At 44.2% G+C, this 21,437-nt stretch overlaps 1 protein-coding gene across 18 annotated transcripts in view; it reads right to left on the bottom strand.

Moving 5' to 3' along the window:
- The window catches only part of CASK (calcium/calmodulin dependent serine protein kinase), a 226,416-nt gene that overhangs the window by 47,440 nt on the left and 157,539 nt on the right, over positions 1 to 21,437 (bottom strand). For 13 of the 18 annotated variants that reach the window (XM_045570438.1, XM_045570441.1, XM_045570443.1 and 10 more), the window contains 4 exons: positions 21,299 to 21,382; positions 13,628 to 13,727; positions 9,521 to 9,538; positions 4,248 to 4,369 (listed from right to left, as the gene is read on the bottom strand). In XM_045570438.1, the coding sequence (XP_045426394.1) occupies positions 4,248 to 4,369; positions 9,521 to 9,538; positions 13,628 to 13,727; positions 21,299 to 21,382 (324 nt within the window). The remainder of the gene's footprint in view (positions 1 to 4,247; positions 4,370 to 9,520; positions 9,539 to 13,627; positions 13,728 to 21,298; positions 21,383 to 21,437) is intronic. The other 5 variants (XM_045570440.1, XM_045570448.1, XM_036460483.2 and 2 more) reach the window with 1 other exon arrangement.

Below are 21,437 nucleotides of genomic sequence, written 5' to 3'. Positions count from 1 at the left end.
ATATTTAAAAAAACAACAAAAACCCCTGTTAAATTAAGTGGCTATTGCCCGTAGTTTTGTGTCATTAATCTAATAACTAATTATATCTTTAGAAAACATGATTTCAGGGCTTCCCACAGAAATAATCTGAACTAGGTGGGGTCTCTCGCTGAAGCAGCAGTGAATGCTCACAGCTGCTCAGTGCTATGACAGATGGTGGGTGAATGTTTAAAACTCAGTTGTCAGAGTTTGGCAGGGGGAGAGATAAATGTGTCACTTAACAATGTTTTATGACACTGTTGACTTATAAAATAAACATTTATTCTGCAATAGGAACATTTCCGCAAGAAAGTGAGAAGACTGAGAATCACCAGCAAATGTAACATTTGCAAAATGCTTTTTGTCTAAAAACAAAACAAAACTCCAAAAAACAAAAAAACCACCTGTGGGTCACATACAAGTTCCAAGCCCAAACTAGCTCAAGATATTATTAAAAGACATTACTAACTGCACATTAACACCAATTCCTGAGAAAGCCTAATTCATGAGCGACAGGGTAACATCATTTGTAAAGTCACTGTTTTATATTAGACTTGTGTAGTCTGCACTCACCCGAAGAATCAATTCAGGGCAAAAAGCAGATTTCCGTGAGGCACTGGACTGAATACTGCCCCTCAAAATCCCTATTTACTGGAAGATCAGATATGACCTTATCTGGAAATAGGGTTTTGGTAGAAATCATTAATTAAGATGAGGTCATATTGCTCAGCCGGTGTGGCTCAGTGGTTTAGTGTCTACCTATGAACGGTTCGATTCCTGGTCAGGGCACAGGCCTGGGTTGCCGGTTCCCATCCCCAGTGTGGTGTGTGCAGGAGGCAGCCGGTCCATGATTCTCTCTCATCATTGATGTTTCTCCCTCTCTCCCTCCCTCTCTGAAATAAATATATTTTTACACTTGATCTTAGCCAAAAGGCCGAGAAGCGATGAAATAAATATACTTTTAAAACAGATGCAGTCATATTGAACTAAGGAGGACCCTAAATCCAATGACAGGAGCCCTTATAGGAAGTCACATGAAGGCACAGTCACACACATACTTAGCAAATTAAGACACATGACAAGTTGTATTATATTAAAATGGACCTATATATTTCACACACAGCGAAAATATATAGATTTTAAAGCAACAGTGCTTTAAAATATTTTTATTGATTTTAAAAAGAGGAAGGGACAGGGATAGAGACATAGAAACATGGATCGGCTGCCTCCTGCATACCCCACACTGGGGATGGAGCCCACAACCTGAACATGTGTCCTGACTGGGAATGGAACCGTGATTTCCTGGTTCATAGGTCGACGCTCAACCACTGAGCCACACCAGCCGGGCTGCACCAGGGCTTTTAAGTTCTGAAAGTAGACATGCTGGGCCAGGCACGGCTCCTCCTCAAGCCTCTTTCTTGCTTCCTACAAAACGAGGAGCGGTGTGTGTGCCCGATGGAGCCGGTTGGGTAGCAAATATGTAGAGATTCTGGACCCATTTCTAACTACAGAGCAAACCAGATGTGTTTCTCCTTTTGTTTTACTGTAAGTTCTTTCAACGAGACACACGTTTTGTTCCCTCCAAATAAATGCTAGTGATCTTTCTCTGAATGTTGAGTTTGTTACTGTTTTAAATGCGTCACTAGAGAAAACAGGACACCAGGTGAGCTGTAGACTTCTATAGGAACGGAATCCTGCTTCTTGGCAGCTTAAGAAAGAGGGCCTTAGAGTCAGCTCTTTTTGAATGAACAGGAACCGTTCCAACAGCATGAAGGTATTTTATAAACTGTCTCAGTGGGATTAAGTAACAGTCAATCGAGGTCCACAACACTATGCCGCGAGATGTCACTGCTTGGAATCCTTAGAAAAGAGCCAACATTGAATTTGCAAAACCAAACACTCCAAATCCAACTATGGGATACAGAACCTTCGGAAGAAGAATCATGAATGGTCAAAGTTTGAAAAGCTTCTTCGTAAGAGTTGGCCAGACTGTGTTCCTTTTTTGGTACACATCGCAAGCATTTATATATTAAACACATTTTAATGGGCCTGGCTGGTGTGGCTCAGTGGTTGATTGTCAACCTATGAACCAGGAGCTCAAGGTTTGATTCCCGGTCATGGCACATGCCCGGGTTGCAGGCTCCATCCCCAGTGTGGGGTGTGCAGGAGGCAGCTGATCCATGAGTCTCTCTCATCATGGATGTTTCTCTCTCTCTTCCTCTCTCTTAAATCAATCCTGTATAATAAAGAGGTAATATGCAAATATTACCATGGCCATGACGCATAATGACCAATCAATCACCAGGTCGGCAGGGCAGCGAGCTACATGCAGCGCAGAGCTACAGCTGTGGTGGCAGGGTGGCCAGCTGAGGCAAGCAGTAGCGAGCTACTTGCACACAGATTCATGTGCAGGGCCACTAGTGAAAACATATTTTAAAAAGTATAAAAAAAAACAAAAAAACAAATAAAACCATGTGAACGGTTTCTCCACGTGGCAGGTGAATACATCACTGACCACTTTACTGAGATGTAGCCTCTTAGCTCTGAAGCAAGAGCCGGAAGAGCATCTCTGGGTTGTCGGTCATGATGGCTCACACCGCCCATGCTGATTAAGCTTTCACCGAAGGGTGGCTCAGTTTGGATCTTTAGAACCAAGCACCTCCCAACACTGCCCTGGGCCGGCCTCACAGCCAGTCACCACAGGAAGGGCCCGGGGTTCACGTGGAGCCTCAGCTGCCCAATTCTGCAGACGTGGCATCTTGTCAGCGAGCAGAGCCCCTTTGAAAGCCAAGGCCCTGGTAGGCAGATGCTGACACCATAGACACATCTTTGAGTTTATGACTGAGAAGCACCCACGAGAACCGGAAGCCTGTCTTTCCTTTCCCAAATCTGATTCTCTTCTGAAGTTATAACAACGTCTGCCCAAGAATGCAGCTGTTCTTCCAGATAAAGGTTTCCGTGAGGCCTGAGGCTAGCATTGGGCAAGAGCTGCTGGCTGGCCCTGCTCCAGAGGCCAGCCTGTCTCTGCCCTTCCCTGTGAATGCTAGCCATGCTCTGGCATTCCCCTGAGTCTTAGGCTTGGGATGTTCAGGTCCCTTGTTGTATTAATGAGAAAAATACAACTTCGAAAACCAATGTGGGCATTGCTGAGCCTTTAAATGATAAGAAGTCCTGGATCAAGAGAAGGTGAGTAAATCTCAACAAAGACCTAGCCACAGACTGCACTAAGTAAGCCGAACTTGGCACTCAGTGGCAGCATCCTTCATCCAGCAAACAGCCTGGGCCCAGTGAAGGGCATGCCTCTGCGGGAGACGCACACTGTGCAAGCTCTGCATCAGATGCAGTAATGACAGAGGACAACAGAGATGCAAAGAGCCAGGACTAGAGTTGTCTACTTTAAATAACACATCATAATGACAACCTTGACATCTTACTAAAACGTGCCTGAGATGAAGGAAGATGGGCACGACCAGCTTGATTTCTTTTTCCAGCTCAACCTGCTCTCAACGGATCTGTTCTATCCACACTAATAAAAGAGTAACATGCAAATTGACTGTACCTTCATAACGCCCACCAGCCAATCAGGAGTGATTATGCAAATTAACCCAACAAAGATGGCAGGGTTACTTTGCATATGCAGGCACCGAACGCCCTAGCTGCTCTGGGCCTCTGGGCAGCATGGGAAGGCAGAAAGGTGGCTCCCGGCCAAGTGAAGGCAGTTCTGGCAGCCAGGAGAAAGAAGGCCCATTCTTGTACGAATCTTTGTGCCTTGGGCCTCTAATTTCATAATGAAGTGCATTCTTTGTTTTAAGGAGGACACAGCAAGTCTATGAAAACCGGCAATATTGAATCTGAAATGTGTGACCATGGTCCATTACCCAATATTTTCTTTGCTTTTCTCTCTCCTATACTCATGCTTGAGGCACAACATTTTGAAAATAATGTTTAAAGCAGTGAAAAGTAACCATGGCTAAGATCAATGGATTCTTCTAAGAGAAATACACACACACGATTTTTTCACCATGACTTGTTAGGCTGTATTGTCTTGTGCTCACTGTAACCCAGCACTTTATTTTAGTTATGAATCAGTGATGGACGATTTCCCAGACATAAGGCAACTGACAAAGGACTATTATTATAGACATTGAGAAATTAATATAAAGTTAAATGACACGCTAAATACTAGTAGTTACCACCCCCCCCAAATGATAATAAAAAGGAAGACTTACATCTAGTAGTGTGTGAAGATGCTGGTCTTGGAAAACACTGTGTAGAAAGTCTAAGTCCTTCTCACTGCAGTCTGTGAGTGCGTGGATCTCTTCCAGGCTGTCCAGCACCTGTGAGACAGCTCCTAGGGGAACAGACAGAACAACAGCCGGCACACCAAGTCAATGGCAGACCAAGCTTGGCAATCGACATGCTATATTTCAGAACAATGGGCTGATAAGCAGACATCAAAGGTTGTGTCCTTAGCGAAGGATGGACTTACATATTTTTCAGGATAGAGTATTTCGCTGAGTTTATGTTCTTAACAATGTAATGTGAGCTCTTCATTTTTCAAAGGCAATTGAAGCTGGTCTTACTTGAATTAAAGAAATTGATCAACTATAATTGAGCTATTAGAAGACCTGGGTTTTAGCAAGCTACCCATCAGAGGAATGTGTGTCCCCTGACCCCGTAATGTGCTGGGATATTACAGAAGTAACATGGGAGGTAAAACCAGGTCTGAGGGACCAACCCCTTCTGAGGACTTTCAAAGCTCAAACTTAAATTAGCAAATATCTCAACCCTTTCTTCTTTGTTTGTTCACATACAAAGTCAAGAGAAGCAAGTCATTCTCAGTGTTCTGGGCCCTTTCTATTCAGAAGACAAAGATGAAGGCTAAGTATACTGACTGACACTTCCAATCACAATCCCTATATATGGTAATAAAAGCCTAATATGCTAAGTATACATTTAACCAATCAAAGCATAATATGCTAATGATATTTTAAGACTGCTTAACTGCTTGCTATGATGTGCACTGACCACCAGGGGGCAGATGCTTCAACTGTTAGGTTAGCTTGCTGCTGGGGTCCTGCCGATCGGGACTGAACGAGATGGACTGGATACACCCTGGAGCCCTCCCACAATCCCTCCCTGCCTTTAGATGAAGATACAAATCTGGAACCTGTCTGTTCTGGAACTTGATGCTGTTTCTAATTACTTCTGTCTTGGACCTTATCCATTCACACGCACTTATTGGTAAGAATGTAAATGGGTACCACTTTTCCAGAAAGCCATCTGGTAACAGAACAAGAAGCCTTAAAAATGCTCATGAGCTTTGATTCAATAGTTCCATTTACAAAACCCACCTTAAGGAAAAAAAGAAACATAGAAAAAGGACTATGTATAAAGATATTTATAATACAAAATGGAAGAAAATCTAACAGAGAATGACCACATCAAGTACAGAACATCTATAGAAAGGACTATGCAGCCAAATGAAAACTGTTTTTAAAGACTTTTAAGAACAGAAATCCTCATGCTATAAAATTCAACAAAGCAGAATACAAAACCACGTAAAAGGAATTTTCCCAATTACGACTGATTAATACAATCAGAAAAAACCCTGAACAAAATACACCAAAAGGGTAACAATAGTTAACTGTATTTTCCTTTTTAGACTTCATCCTGTTCTTGTCCATATGCTTCAAGTTTTCTCCACTAGAAAACAAGTTGCTATGTAAGCAACCGCTTCTTTGAGGTACTATGTATATATATAAAAGCCTGAGCGACCAGCCTACCATTCAACTGTCCAACCGGTAGCTATGAGTTGCACGCACCACCAGGGTGCAGACACTAAACACAGGAGCTGCCAAGCAACAACAACTGTGCAGAGTGCCCTCTTGCACTCTGGGACCCTCAGGGGATGTCTGACTGCTGGTTTCGGCCCAACCCCCAAAAGTCAGGCTGAGCGACCCCACCTGCCTGAGGGACCCTGATCACTCTACAGACACCCTTTGAGCCCTGGCGCTGCCCCTGGTGCGGCAAGCCGAGAGGGACTGAGGGCAGTTGGCTCCAGGGTGTGTCCAACCCGTTTTGCCCAGTCCCACTCTGCCAGCCACTTTCTAATTAATTTACTTTCAATGTGCATGAATCTGTGCACCGGGCCTTTAGTTTAATTATGTTAGAGAGGTGGAGCTTAAGCTATAAATCAAGTGGTTATCCACATGGAAATTACTGTGGCCATTTTTTTTAATTTGATTTTTTTCCTTTTTCTTTGTGATTCACATCTAGTTGTAAGGAAATATACAGAGAGATCTCACATGCGCTCCCCCCAGGCTCCCTCAATGGTACCATCTTGGGGAACTGTCATACAACACCACAATGAGTACACTAACACTGATACAAGTCAGGCTACAGAATATTCCCATCACCACCCTTTAAAGGCACATTCATTTCCTTCCCTCCTAAACCCCGGCAACTACCAATCTGTTCTTCATGTCTATACTTTGGTCATTTCAAAGATGCTATATCAATGAAACACACAGTATGTAACCTTTTGGGATTGGCTTTTTTTGGCCCAGGATAATTCTCTGGAGATTCATCCAGGTTGTTGCGTGTATCAATAATTTAATCCTTTTATTTTTAAAAAATAGATTTTTATTGACTTGAGAGAGAAAGAAAAAGGGAAAAAGAGAGCTAGAAACATCAATGATGAGGGAGAATCATGGATTGGCTGCCTCCTGCACACCCCTCACTGGGAATGAATCTGGCATGTGCCCTGACCTGGAGTCGAACCCTGACCTCTTGGTTCATAGGTGGATGCTCAACCACTGAGCCACACCAGCGGGGCTAATTTAATCCTTTTTAATGTTGGGTAGTATCCCATGGCATGGATGTACCACAGTCTGACCATTCACTGTTGAAGGGACTGTGGCTACCTTTTACTTTTGAATAATTACAGACCCCAGGCTATTGCTATTCTTTCATTGAAAACATTAAGTGGATGTGAATGGGATAAAAAGGTACAAGGCAGAAATCAATCCTCATTTTCCCTGCTGTTTCTGAAAAGGTATTAACCGAATCCACTTCCTTCTACCTGCTCTTTTCAGGGCTTTTCGTTTGTTCTGAGTAGGAAAAAAAATCTGGAAATGAATTCAAGGTCAGCTCATCCATCATCCTTTCCTGAAAGCCTTGGAAAGCTAGAGATGATATGAAGAAATTAGTCCCAAATGTTCCAGGGAACACCTAACCCCAGTGCACCATCAACAGCACAAGTAGAGGACTCGAGCTTTATGAAGTTACTAAAGCCAGTTCTAAACTTCTGGACTTATGGAACTGCAATGATAAAAACACCAACGAAAAAAAAATTTGTATATTATTAAATAAAAAAAAATTCAACAGATACCATGGAAACCTAATAATCATTTTCACTCAGTGATTTTAGTGCAATCTTATCTAATTTTTATTGTGTTTTTTCCCCCAACTTCACTTATACTGCTGATATATAATCTAGGTAGAAGTTGATTAAAATAGCCCAGCGCCATGGCTCAGTGGTTGAGCGTCGACCTATAAACTAGGGCTTAGTTTACAAGTGGGAAGAGTCTTACACGTCAATAGCCGTTAACTTGAATGTGACAGGCAGCCCCGAAGATGCTCTCCGACATCCCTGCCTCCTGCTGGCCATGCTCTTGTACAAGCAACCCTTCCCTGGAGTGTGGCTTGGATTTACTCACTCACTTGTAAAGAATGGAATAGGACAGAAGTGATAGGACGTCACTTCCAAGATTAGGTTATAAAGACCGTGGCTTCTCTCTCCAGCTCTCCCTCTTCCCTTTGTCCTTCTCTCATCATTCATGCTGAGGAAGCATTCTGTGCTGTGAGCAGCCCTACGAATAGGCCCAACAGCCAGCGAGGAGCTGAAGGCAGCCAACAACCACGTGAGTGAGCCTGGAAGAGGACCCCTCTCCCCTACCCCGATTGGGCCTTCACGTGAGACTGCAGCTCTGAACGCTGGCTTGACTGCAATCTCATTTTAAGTTAATGAAAATTCCCTCTTCATTTAGGGTAGGTGATCAGACATGCACATTACATGATCATGCTTTTCTCTCTTGTTTGCAGCACCTGGGCAGTTTCTGTGCCCATAGAAACTGTGAGAAGATAAGCACTGCTTTGCCCTTATTCATTATACAGCAGCAGATAATACACGGTGAGAGTGTTAGGAGTCATGCACCACTTAACATTAGGTTAATGACAGACCACATACACAGCAGTGGCCCCACAGATAGAATGGAGCTTTACGTTCCCACTGCCTAGGCATGTAGCTATCATGATGTTGTGTGGCAGCGCATTCCTCACATATCTGTGGCGATGCTGGTTGACATGGACCCGCTGTGCTGCCGGTCACATAAAGTGACCTGGAGGCCCTGCCACCCAGGTGTGTAAGTGCACTGAGTGTGTGCACAGCGACCACATGGCCTTAGGACACATTTCCCAGGATGCAACCCGTTGTTAAGTGGCAGAGGACTTGGTTAAATCAGCTAGAGTCTGAGCTACAACTAATGTAACGCAAGCATGCCAATGAATTCAATTATGAGCCTCCAGACTTCCTAATTTATCTCTGTCTCTTATACACTTTCCCTCCAGTAAGCACAATGTGAAGAAAAACTCTAAAATTATCTCCAGAACAATTCCATCTGAAATCAAAGAGCAAACCTTTATTCTTTGCTGTTAGCTGGAATTGTTATGGAGATAATGATGGAGTCATCTGCAGTTTTAAGAATTAATACAGGATCTCTTGAACACCCGGCTCAGTTTCTCGGCTGGTAAGATTTTATAAAACAACAGTGTAAATAGTACAAGCAGATACAACGTGCCTGCCTTATTCAGATTGCCTTAGTTTTACTGGTATGTGTGTGTGTGTGTGTCATTTCTTACATACCTTTTACTTTCATATTCTTATACTCAAATCACATCCCTCTGTAATTAAAATCTACACATTACATGATTGTAAATAAATGTTCTTTCTGGAGGTAAAAGTTGTTAAGAGACAAGAATTCAGTATTTCATTTCACAGCTCAATGTTAATAAACTGAAAAGAGAGTCAACAAGAGAAAGTAATAAAAACTGCTCGCAGATTATGTGAGTGTCAAAGGCAAATTCACTTACCCGCAGTGTTCTTGAAAGCAAACGATAAAGTAAAATGTTACCCTTCCCCCGGAATGAATGTTTGTGCTTGAAACTCATCTGTGAAATCATATTAAACGCAGGTAAAATTTTAACACTGCCTCTTTGTCCTCTGAGATCAGAAGCGAGGAGTTTGTATTATTTCTATAACAACGCCTCAGAAAATCAACACGCCCACGTTTGGAAGCTATGACCCGGCAGTGTTAAAATTCGAAATTAAATACCGAAACACAGACAGCCAGCGAGGCAAACGTCAAGCCGATGTGAACCATGCAAAGCCAGTACTTTCACATCCAAGAGCAACCTCAGAGGAAAACGAAGGGGTACCTACTTTCGGCGGCTAGAAGTCCTAGGAGGAGGGCAGCGTATGGACAAATGACAAACAGTATGAGTTTAGAGCAAGCAGGTTACCAAGCCACACACAGCCCCGCGGCCTGAGCACATTCAGTGGGACTGGGGGGTATCAGCCCTCCGGGTGCTGGGTTCTGATTCTGCCCTCTGAGGAGAACAGAGCATATCCACGTGGGGTTACCAAGTAGCAAAGCTGCAATATATCGTCCGGCAGAAGATTAAACGAAACAAATTCAGGCGAATATATTAACCAACGAATTTGAATAATCAAAATAGAAGAGAATCGCATATAAAATTGTTCTACCGTGTCAGCAGCGCTCTTACACCTGTTAGATTCTCTCTCTCTCTCTCTCTCTCTCTCTCTCTCTCTCTCTCTCTCTCTCTCTCTCAGTCTCTCTCTCTCTCTCTCTCTTTTTAAATTGCAATTTGAAGTAGAATTTTGGGGGGACCAAAATAGGATTGTTAGCTCTTCATTTTGCGAAGCAGGTCATTAAAAAACATCTAAGTCCCTAGCATTTGTGATCATTTCAGAGGAAGAACAGAAAGGCATTAGGTTAGATGGAAAACAGTCCATCAGAAAGGGCAATGGTGACCTTACACTGTACTCTAACCCCCCTGCCCCCCTCTTATCCCCTCCCCGACCCCAAGCTCCTGCTTTAGGGTGAGTTATCTTTCTCCCATGAGCTTAGAGGAACTTGAACTTTGATGTGCTCTGTTTTGTGCTGTAAACAAACACATGCAAATGGAACAGATACACTGGCAAGGACAACGCTGGGAACTTAAGACAATGGTGCAGAATGTAAGGGTTAGCATGAAACAGAGAGGAATTTCAGGTTTAAATGAATGAACATCTTCCAAAGGAAGGAGGAGAGGGAAATAAAAGTGAGTTACTTTGGGAAAGGTAACGCTTGGGCTGCAGGAAGGAAGCTGCTGGCAGCTCTGTGATCAACACGCTGATAAAGCAGTCCCCCCACCCCCATCTCCACGGGGCTTCCCCCACCCTCACATCTCCACAGGCTTCCTTTCAGAAATTAATTCAAGGGACATCCGGATAGTTTCTGACAGCCATGGGAGAGTTAGGAAAATACTCGAATTTTCTCCAAATTTCTTCTGTCTTTGACATCTAAGTAGATAAAAATTCCCTCCTCATTTAGGGTAGGTCAGGCATGCGCACTACATAATCATTCTTTTCTCTCTTTTTAAAAATATATATTTTATTTCAGAGAGGAAGGAAGAGGCATAGAGAGTTAGAAACATCGATGAGAGAGAAACATCCATCAGCTGCCTCCTGCACACTCCCCACTGGGGATGTGTCCGCAACCAAGGTACATGGCCTTGACCAGAATTGAACCTGGAACCCTTCAGTCCACAAGCCGATGCTCTATCCACTGAGCCACACCGGTCAGGGCCATTCTTTTCTCTTTGATTGGCGGCACCTGGCAGTGCTGGCTAAACATATTTGGGAGGCATTTAGCACATCAGATGAAGACAAAGAGTGCTTACAAGATCATTAAGATCCAGGAATTTAAAAAAAGACAAAAACAAACAAACAAAAACCCCACAAAGTCCACACACAAAAAAGGGTGTGACCGTAGGAAAGGGAAACTGAGCGATTAATTCAGGCCTGGGCTGGAGGGCTCACTGCCGGTCAGGGCAAGAAATGTCCCTTTTGCTTAAAGAGCAAGCATTGGAATCACAGTGTCTCAGGCACACCGCGTGGAGCCCACACTGGGAGACAGAACATGTGGGGCCACAGCAGTGAATGTAACAGGAAGTGCGCATGCCTGGAAGGAAAGGCCTGCTTTCCTGGCCCGGGGAGGGCAGGGAGCTGGAGCTGAGGATGCTCTGAAGGGGATGCGTGAGCGGTCAGGGCCGTGCAGCCAGATAGGGGCCGCCCTGCTCTGCAGGTCCATCTCTAAAACGAAGATGGTGTTAGAGGCTTTGCTCTAAAAACTCCAAACACAGCCCCAGTATGTGACCAGGCCATGTAGTCCCAGTAAACATAGACCATTACTGGAGCTGCTTCCTGGAGACAGGTCCCACTGCAAACTGAGTGTGAGGCCCGGCTGGTGTGGCTCAGGGGTTGAGTGTCAACCTAGGAACCAGGAGGTCACGGTTCGATTCTGGTCAAGGGCACAGGCCCAGGTTGCAGGCTCCATCCCCAGTAGGGGGCATGCAGGAGACAGCTAATCTATGATTCTCTTTCATCATGGATATTTTTCTCTCTCTCCCTCTTCTTTTCTCTCTGATATCAATAAAAACAACAACAACAAAAAACTGATCTTTGAAATAAACAAGCAAACAACAACAAAAGGATTAAAAAAATAAAAAAATAAACCAAGTGTGAGGAGAAGAGAAAGAGGGTCTGAGGTAAGGAACAACAAAGAGCTACAGGTGAGGGGAACAAAAGGACTGACAGGGAACTGGGGGGAGCCCCGGGACCATGTCCACAAACCCCTCCAGGGCCTTGTCTCCCTGTGGGAGGGGCTCTGGGCATTCCCAAGCCAGAACAAGAGGAAGACGGCCAGTCTTCTCCTCAGCCTCTTCTCTAAGATCCCATTTCTGAGAGTTCTGGGAAATCAACTACACTCAGAGGAGGAAGGGTCACATCCCAGTTGGTAGAAGTCAAAATGAGGAACTACAGGGCGGGCAAAAGTAGGTGTCGAGTTGTTCATATAGAAAAGAACACAGCAATTTATAATAATAAAAGTGTAATGTGCTGATTAGACCGGATGACCTTCTGGAAAAAGCCGGGGCTGTGAGGGAAGCCCGGGTCCCGAGTGCCAGAGGGAAGCTGGGGGGAAGGAAGGCCTACTCTTGCACGAATTTCATGCACTGGGCCTCTAGTTAATAAACAACAACATGAGAATAAACCCTGTGTTTCATGTACTACAACTGTAAGCCTGCTTTTGCCCAACCCTGTAGAGCTGATGCAAGGGGACCCGTGAGCCTGCACAAGGTGGAGGCATGTGTGCACACGGATGAACAGAGGGGAGAAGCGCATGTGCTGCCTAATGCCCATGGTTGCCACAGGGAAGGATAAGCAATTCATGCTTCAGGAAGGGCCCGGATTCCCATGGTTATCTATGAACATTGAATGAGCCAGGTCGAGGGTATAAAAATCAACCCAACGGTGCAAAGTTGACCACGTGGCAAACACCGAGGGGCTTTAATGAAAGAAGGAAAGGCAGAGGGCAGAGGATATACGAGTCAGCTGTTAAATTAATAAAGAAATACATAAATAAAATTAAAAACTATCACACATGCATTTATATATCCATATATATGGATCCCATGGATTTTTAGGAAGTGATACTTGAGAATTTCTCACTGGTAAGATAAAAATCTGACCATCTATAAGAATAAAAGTGTAATATGCTAATTAGAGCAGACATCCTTCCAGACGAAGCCAGGACTGCAAGGAAAGCCGGGTCCTGGGTGCCAGAGGGAAGCTGGTGCCGGCAGCCAGGGGAAGGAAGGCCTACTCTTGCACGAATTTTGTGCACCGGGTCTCTAGTTTTATAATATAATTTTGTGAACACTGGTGGGTTTTTCAGGAATATCTACACATACATTTCATCAAAATAGGTAACTCTTCTATGTTCTTCTTCCGTGAATGCTTGAATACACGTGTTAGAGATTTTAAAAAAAGAGAAGAATCTGGAAATTGTTTCAAGAGATAAATCACAAGACAGTTTTATAAGGAAAGACTCAGTTAAAAGCAGTATTGTGGCAAAGTCTGATCTGCTATGGTTGATGGGGGGCGGGGGGAGGGGAATCTTACACCAGCACTTTTTCTGAGGTCCAAGGTAATCAGAAAGATCCAGAAAGATGGACCACAATGGCGGATGCATGAAGTGCAACCTGGGTCTGGAGTGGCAGAAGGGGAGAAACATTCTGAGGCGAAAAGAAAAAGTGACATTAAAAGGAACTGGCCACGTGTGGATGGTGTTTGGTTGCTGCCAGACTTCCTTAGAATCACTCAGAGGATCTGACTAGTTCCACCGAAAAAGGCCGATTCCGAATGGAAGAGAAAGGATGTAGACACCAAATGATTCATATCGGCGGTTGGATGAATGGCCGTTACCTGAGGAGGTAGGGTCTTCGGAGAAATCGGGCAACTCTTCAGGGGGGTCCCCATAGAATGAGTTGAATTTGTGACTCGACACAGCTGCTAGGACTGCACCCTGAAGCAAAGAGATGAAAAAAACGAAAACAAATACATAAATATAAAAATTAATGAACAAATGCTTACTTAAGGGTTATTCAGAAAAGCCAATTATAGAGGACACGACAACTAGAAAAGGGAAGAACAGAAACCAGAGAAGTGATCTCAGGGGTAGCATTCCAGGTAACGTTTTTGATTTCTCGAAGTCGAGGGTTAATGCATGAGAGGCTCTTACGCTGAATTTGATGAGAACGACGAGTTCTTCTTTCCATAGTTGATGCTTATTTCACTTCACATATGACATATGTTCCCTAAAAGCTGGGTGGGAACGGAATTTTTCTGAATCAAACCATGCTTCCCACCCACTGAAACTAAAATTTTAGAGATGCTTTATTTTTATATCCACATGAAGTCCAATTCAGTCTCTTAGCACTGACGTGAAAGATCTAGAAGTACTTATACTCTTAAGAAAGCACTATGTAAAAGGGCCCTGAGAGGTAAATTCTTTTCAAACAATAGCAGCAAGTCCTTAATTTATCGTTGTATGGCTAGTTTTGTTTATTTAGTTTCCTAAACTTAGTGACTACATGTGGTTTAAATTTTCAACACAAAGCTATTAGCAAATCAGCAAAATTGTTCTAAGACTCTTTATAGACTTACTAGAGGCCTGGTGCATGAAATTTGTGCTTGTGTGGGAGGGGGTGTCCCTCAGCCTGGCCTGTACCCTCTTGCAATCCGGGACCCCTCGGGGGATATCCGACTGCTGGTTTAGGCCTGATCCCGCAGGCCCAATTGCCTGCCTGCCTGATCACCCCTAACCGCTCTGCCTTCTTGCCTCATAGCCCCTAACCACTTGCCTGTCTGCCTGATCATTCCTAACCACTCTTCCTTGCCTGCCTGATCACCCCTAATTACTCGTCTGCCTGCCTGATTGCCTCTAACCACCTCTGCCTTGGCCCCCACCACCACAGCTTCATCTAGAAGGACATCCGGCTATCCGGTCTAGTTAGCATATTACTTTTTTATTAGATAAGATAGAATTTTATTAGTTTGAGAGTCAAGCTTAGAGATGATTAATTCTAAAAGACTCATTTTCGCAGATGAGGAAACTGAGGTTCTGAGAGGCTTAGCAAACTGTTAATGTTGCTGCCAACTTTGAGATAAAACCAAGAGTAGACAAAATTGAGGTCCTCTACTCTCTCCAAATCAAGGGTTTTTACTATACCAGGGTCAACAACCTTTTTTTTTCCTTCTGTAAAGGGCCAGAGAGTAAATATTTTAGGGTTGAAGGCCATATATTTTATGTTGTAACTAATCAACTCTGCCATTATAGTGTGAAAGCAGCCATAGACAATACATACATCAATGTACATGCTGTGTTTCAATAAAACTTTATATGTAAAAATAGGTGGTGTTCCAGATTTGGACCTCAGTTCATAGTTTGCTAACCCCTATAGTTATTAAAGAGCTCAGATATTATACAAGAAGTTATTAAACTGCCTTCTTTATTAAATCCTAGATTAAAAAAATTTCTATCTAATTTAGTAGGTCTACTTTAGTTTGTTTTGAGAGTAAAAGATCAATTTGAGTAAAGAAAATTATTCATAATATGTTAAAACAACTAATATTAAAGATGCAATTTTCTACTGAGCAAATTCATCCAAAAAGGAGAAGGCAGATTCTAAACTCAAAGAAAAAGACAACTACAAATAATAAATTCTTAACTTGTTCATAGTTATAGCTCATATGCCAACCATCCAAATGGAATGTAGGCTGCTAAATGATTCTTTGTCTCATTTAAGGAAGTGAAAACAAGAAAATACTTAGCTCAGACTTCTGCTAAATTCACCTACTCCATGCACTTAAGGAGGCAGCCAAGTTAGTAAGTTAGGAACGAGAGAGTTGAACACAGATATGTGGCTGCCTTGAAGACAAGAGCAAAACACCAACACGTACTCCATCTTTGGTGCCCCCAGCTGAGCTCAGACACCATGACATCTGCTAGCCACAAGGGCAGGTACCTTCTAACAAGTCTCAATACAAGACACACAGTGTGAGATGTAGAATAACTGGCTTTGTACTCAGGTTGCCAGGTAACCCACAGGCACCTCATGTACCGAGGGGGGGGGAAGCCCATCCCAGGGCCTTAAACTGGGAGAGGGCAAGGCTGAACAGAGATAATCTAGAGGCAGCAAAGTCAGTCCAAGGATTTCACTTGATTACATGTAAGAATTAGGTCCTAAATGGAAGGGAGGGGGAGAGACGAGTGAGAGAAACATTGATGTGAGAGAGACACATCAATCAGTTGTCTCCTGCACGAGCCTCGAGCCCCAACTGGGACTGGGGAGCAAGCCTGCAACTGAGGTACATGCCCTTGACTGGGACCTAACCCAAGACCCTTCAGACCTTGGGCTGACACTAACCACTGAGCAAAACAAACCAGGGCTAATAGAGGCCCGGTGTACAAATTTGAACACCAGTGGGGTCCCTCGGCCTGACCTGCGCGGGATCGGGCTGAAACAGGTTCTCCAACATCACCCGAGGGATCCTGGATTGCGAGACAGTGCAGGTCAGGCCAACGGACACCATCAATGCACCATCAGGGCCAGGGAAGGACACGGGAGGTTGGCCAGCTGGGGAGGGACTGTGGGAGGGTTCCAGGGTATGTCCAACCCATCTCGCTCAGTCCCAATCGGCTGCACCCCAGCAGCAAGCTAACCTACCAGTTGAGGCATCTGCCCCCTGGTGGTCAGTGCATGTCATAGTGAGCTGTTGAACGGCCTTAGAGTATCATTAGCATATTATGCTTTGATTGGTTGACTGGATGACCAGACACTTAGCATATTAGGCTTTTATTATATAGGATTAAAATTAAAATGTAAATAGCTACACACAGCTGGTGGCTGCTGCACTGGGTGGTGCAAGTCTATGAAGTCCTGGAAAACAGTTTTCCTAAGCAAACTTTTGTGCACCAGGCCTCTAGTTTATTAATATTAGCCCTGGCTGGTTTTGCACAGTGGTTAGTGTCAGCCCAAGTTCACGCACTTTCAGGAGCCCAGAGACCAATGCATTGGAAAGTCAGAGATGCATGCAGATGATACTTTTGCAATTTGCAAAACCAATAAAAGAAAATTGTAGAAAGTCATCAGAGATCAGACACCTCCCTCACTTTCTCTATATACAAGGAATACATGATGTTGTCCCTGACATTCAATCACATGGATTCAGTTCACCATGGCCTGAATGGCCTGCAGCAAACCTACCCAAATACAGACGGTTGCTTCTATTTATACAGAATTTCTTCAACATACTTCACTGCAGGGGGATTTGCTCGTTAAATATAGAAATGATTCTTGAAGCAAAGGGGGCGATTTCTAGAACAGACTCACCCCTTCGCCCCTCCGCTAGGGAGACAAGCTCACACACCACAGACCTTCCCTCTCTCCACCCCCGCATCTTGCTTAGCAACTCCTTCAAGCACGTGACAGCCAGGGTTAGAGCAAGGGGTGCCCCCTTAAGACACACAGCTCACAGGCCTTCTAGATCTGGCTGGCAGTCTGTCCCAGGCACCCCGATAATTCACTGTGACAAATACGATCCTTGTCCTATCTAGTCTCACACTCAGGTCTGGGCAGTTTATTAGAGGAAGTATTGTTTCTAGAATATTGTTTCCTGAGGATTTTTAAAAAATGGAAGTAAATAAAAGGGCACCCTCCCAAACCAACATATGACATATGTCTGATAGCCAAAATGAGGAAAAGGAATTTTCCATCACCGTTCACAGATGCCAAATAAAATGATAAAATAAAGAAAAAGAAGTGTATGATGGTAATTCAAATCACATGCAGGGTTCCATAACTGTGGGGGAGAAAATCTAGTTTGAAACAGTCTGAAAATGAGGTGAATGCTTTCTATTTATCCACGTCATGTTCTCATTAGGGATTTATTGTTGCCTGTCGTGTGCCATGGAGGTGAAATGCCAAAATGGAAGTACAGCCGTGGAAAGAAACATCTTCTGATGGTAGAGCGTTGATACTACTATAACCGTACTGAGTGATTGTCTTGAAATTTCAGCAAAGTGAGTACTGTTTAATATTCTGGATGGAGCAAAACTTTCTGAATGAGAAAAAGGTTGCAAAAACAATAACTTGCTACCAAAACACCTGTTGGGGTGTAAGCCTTTTGGAGGGCAAGTTATTTATAGCAATAAAAAATCTTAAATACAGCTCTAACCAGTTTGGCTCAGTGGACAGAGCGCCAGCCTGTGGACTGAAGGGTCCCAGGTTTGATTCCGGTCAGGGGCATGGACCTTGGTTGCGGGCACATTCCTAGTAGGAGGTGTGTAGGAGGCAGCTGATGGATGTTTCTCTCTCATTGATGTTTCTAGCTCTCTATCCTTCTCCCTTCCTCTCTGTAAAAAAATCAATACAATATATTAAAAAAATAATAATCTTAAATACAGCCCTGGCTGGCGTGGCTCAGTTGGTTCAGCCTCATCTGAAAGGTAACCTGTTTGGTTCCCGATCAGGACACATGCCCAGGTTACGGGTTCCGTCCCCAGTTGGGGTGCGTAACGGAGGCAACCCATCAATGTTTCTCTCTCACACTAGTGTTTCCCCCTCTCCCTCCCCTCTCTCTAAAATAAACACAAACACATAAAAAAAATATCTAAAATACATGTGCACACTTTGATGCCAACAATTCCAGTAGCAGAGTACTCACCCTAAGAATGTCATCAGAGCTATACAAGGGTTTGCTAAGGGAAACAGCCCGAGCCATGGAAAATGGGCAGCCATCTCCGAGTCTACCCACCAGGTCACTAAATTACGGCATGGGCGTATGGTGGATTTGTGTAGAACTTTTACAGTTTATGCCCAATACGGTGGGCAGGTCAGAATCACTCATGGAGCTTTTCTGGTAAACACACAGCCCTCCAGCCTGTGTGCCTGGGCTGAGGGAGGAAGTGGGGTCTCAGATGAGCCGAGCGGGGCAGTGAGCAGCTGTTATTATGGGAATGTGTCCCATCCCTCGAGGGTGCCACAGTAAAAGCCAGTAGTTAAGCATATTTTGTGCCCGGCTGGTATGGCTCAGTGGTTGAGCATCGACCCATGAACCAAGAGGTCACCGATTTGATTCCCTGTCAGGGCACAGGCCCGGGTTGCGGGCTTGATCCCCAGTAGGAGGTGTGCAGGAGGCAGCCGGTCAATGTTTCTTGTACTCTATGCCTCTCCTTTCCTCTCTCAAATCAATAAAAGCATTACGAAAAAGAATATTTTATCACACGGCACACAAAATTGGGTTATGTGAAATTCACATAACATAAAAGTAACCATTTTAAAGTGTGCAACCCAGTGATCTGGTATCCTGTAACCTTGCTAAACTTATTCCTAATAGTTTCTGGAAGATTCCTTTGGATTTTTCTATATGCAGACTCATGCCATCAATAAACAAAGACACTTTTACTTTCTTTCCAATCAGGCTGCCTCTTACTTTGTCTTCTTGCTTAATTGTATAGGGTATCAGATCAACGGTATTACCATTAAAATAATAATAAAACAATAACAACAATAATAGTGATTAGCAAATAAATCTACGGAACACTTCTGACTGCTTTGTGCTCTGCTAACTGCTGTCATGTCTTCATTCATTAAAACCTCACAACCCTCTGAGTTAACTATTATCAGTATCCCCTATTTATTTATTTATGTATTTATTTCATTGATTTTTTTACAGAGAGGAAGGGAGAGGGATAGTTAGAAACATTGATCAGCTGCTTCCTGCACACCTCCCACCGGGGATATGCCTGCAACCAAGGTACATGCTCTTGACCGGAATCAAACTTGGGAGCCTTCAGTTCGCAAGCCGACGCTCTATCCACTGAGCCACACCGGCCAGGGCATTATCCCCATTTTATAGATCAGGAAGTCGAGGTCCAGAGAATGGAAATAACGTGCTCAAGTCTATACGGCTTGTAGATGTCAGAGCCAGGTGCCAGCTCAGGCCATGGCGCTCCAGAGCCCCCTTTCCCACAATGCTGCGCTCCCTCTCTTCCCACCACTAACAATAGCAGTTCCCCTCTGACTCAGAGCAGAAGCAGCTCTCCCTTCTCTCGGGGAACTTCCCTTTAACCCTCCCCACGGGGGCAGGCGGACCTCAGTGTCTGGATGGGAGAAGCATGGGGGGGGGGGGGCTGTGGGAGGCAGAGCGATTGCAGAAGAGGGAGGGACTTCCTGGGGGGCTGCTTTCCCCAAGGGGCTGAGTCTCTGCTGATGTTCCCGATTCCAGGCTGGTCGGAGGGTCAGGAAGCTTGAAATACCCCTGTAGAGGGATGTGGTCAGCGCACATGACTGCTTTCTGCTGTGACAGCGCGGCTCCGGCCAAATGCATCTTAGTCACCACGTGGGCTATTTCAGGCCCAAGCCTGTGGCCTGGGGAGGGATGCAGCCCGTGCCCCTTGGGATGGGCGAACCTGAGCCACACAGCGAAAGGCCTGGATGTGTGCAGACTGAGGAACGGCGCACAGGCCAAAGCCAGCATCAGGGTTAAGCAGACTTTAGGGAACAATTGAGAATGGAGCATAAGTAATGTTTCCTGGGGCAGGGAGAAGAGTCTTCAAAAACAGATGACCAGCTCTAGCTGGTTTGCCCAGTGGTTAGAGCGTGGGCCCTGCAAACCAAAGGGGCATGGACTTGATTCTCGGCCAAGGGCACATACCTGGGCTGCAGGATTGATCCACCACCGTGGTGGGGAAGCACATGGCAGGCAACCAATTGATGAGTCTCTCTCACATTGAGGTTTCTCTCTCTCTCTCTGCCTGCTTCCTCCTTTCCACTCTCTCTAAAAATCATGGAAAAATATCCTCGGGTGAGGAATAAAACAAAAACAAAACAGAACAATAACAACAACAACAACAAAGCTGACCAAAATTCACTTTGGATAATAAGATGCTTTTCTTTCGCAGGCTACACTGCTTCTGATGTAAATCAAGAAATGCAAGTCTTGGGAAACTTCTTAATAATTATTTAAAACAAAGAGAAAAGAGCCAGGTTGAGAAAATGGGGCCTAGATTCACCTTCAATAACAATGGATAATAAGTCAGTTACTATTTTTAAAGGAATTTTATCTCTGCTATGAATTTGAAACAAAATAAAAATTTAAAATATAATATGACTTTTCTTCATTTACTATAACTCAGTGTATAGATTCATACTTAGGGATTACCGGACATGATTTAAAAAAACCAAAATCTTATTGAAATGGTGGTCATTTTTGGAACTGAGAAGTTAGCTAGAAAAACAACCGTCAGCACTAGGATATATTCATGGGCCCCAGATCAGAATACAAACATGATCATCCACTGCATGTCTGGCTTTTAAAATACATATATATTTATTGATTTCAGAGAGGAGGGAGAGGGAGAGAGAGAGAAACATCAATGAGGAGAGAGAATCATGGATCAGCTGCCTCCCGCACGCCCCCTACTGGGGATCAAGCCCACAACTCAGCATGTGCTCTGACCATGTATCGAACCCTGACCTCCTGGTTCATAGGTGGATGGATGCTCAACCCCTGACGATTTCTTTGATTTACCTTTAGTTTCCTCCTTGCATTGAATTTCCTCAGCTGCTCTACTGTTTCCGGAAGATGAATCTTGTAGGCATAACGATCTCTCTCCTATAAAAATGAGAAGGACAACGAACATTCATAACTGTTTAAAAAAGTGAAGAAG

The sequence above is a fragment of the Pipistrellus kuhlii genome, unplaced genomic scaffold, assembly GCF_014108245.1.
Source record: "Pipistrellus kuhlii isolate mPipKuh1 unplaced genomic scaffold, mPipKuh1.p scaffold_m20_p_32, whole genome shotgun sequence".
Classification (NCBI taxonomy): Eukaryota; Metazoa; Chordata; class Mammalia; order Chiroptera; family Vespertilionidae; genus Pipistrellus; species Pipistrellus kuhlii.
The sequence above is the reverse complement of the archived record's forward strand: the minus strand, read 5'-3'. Positions and strand labels throughout refer to the sequence as shown.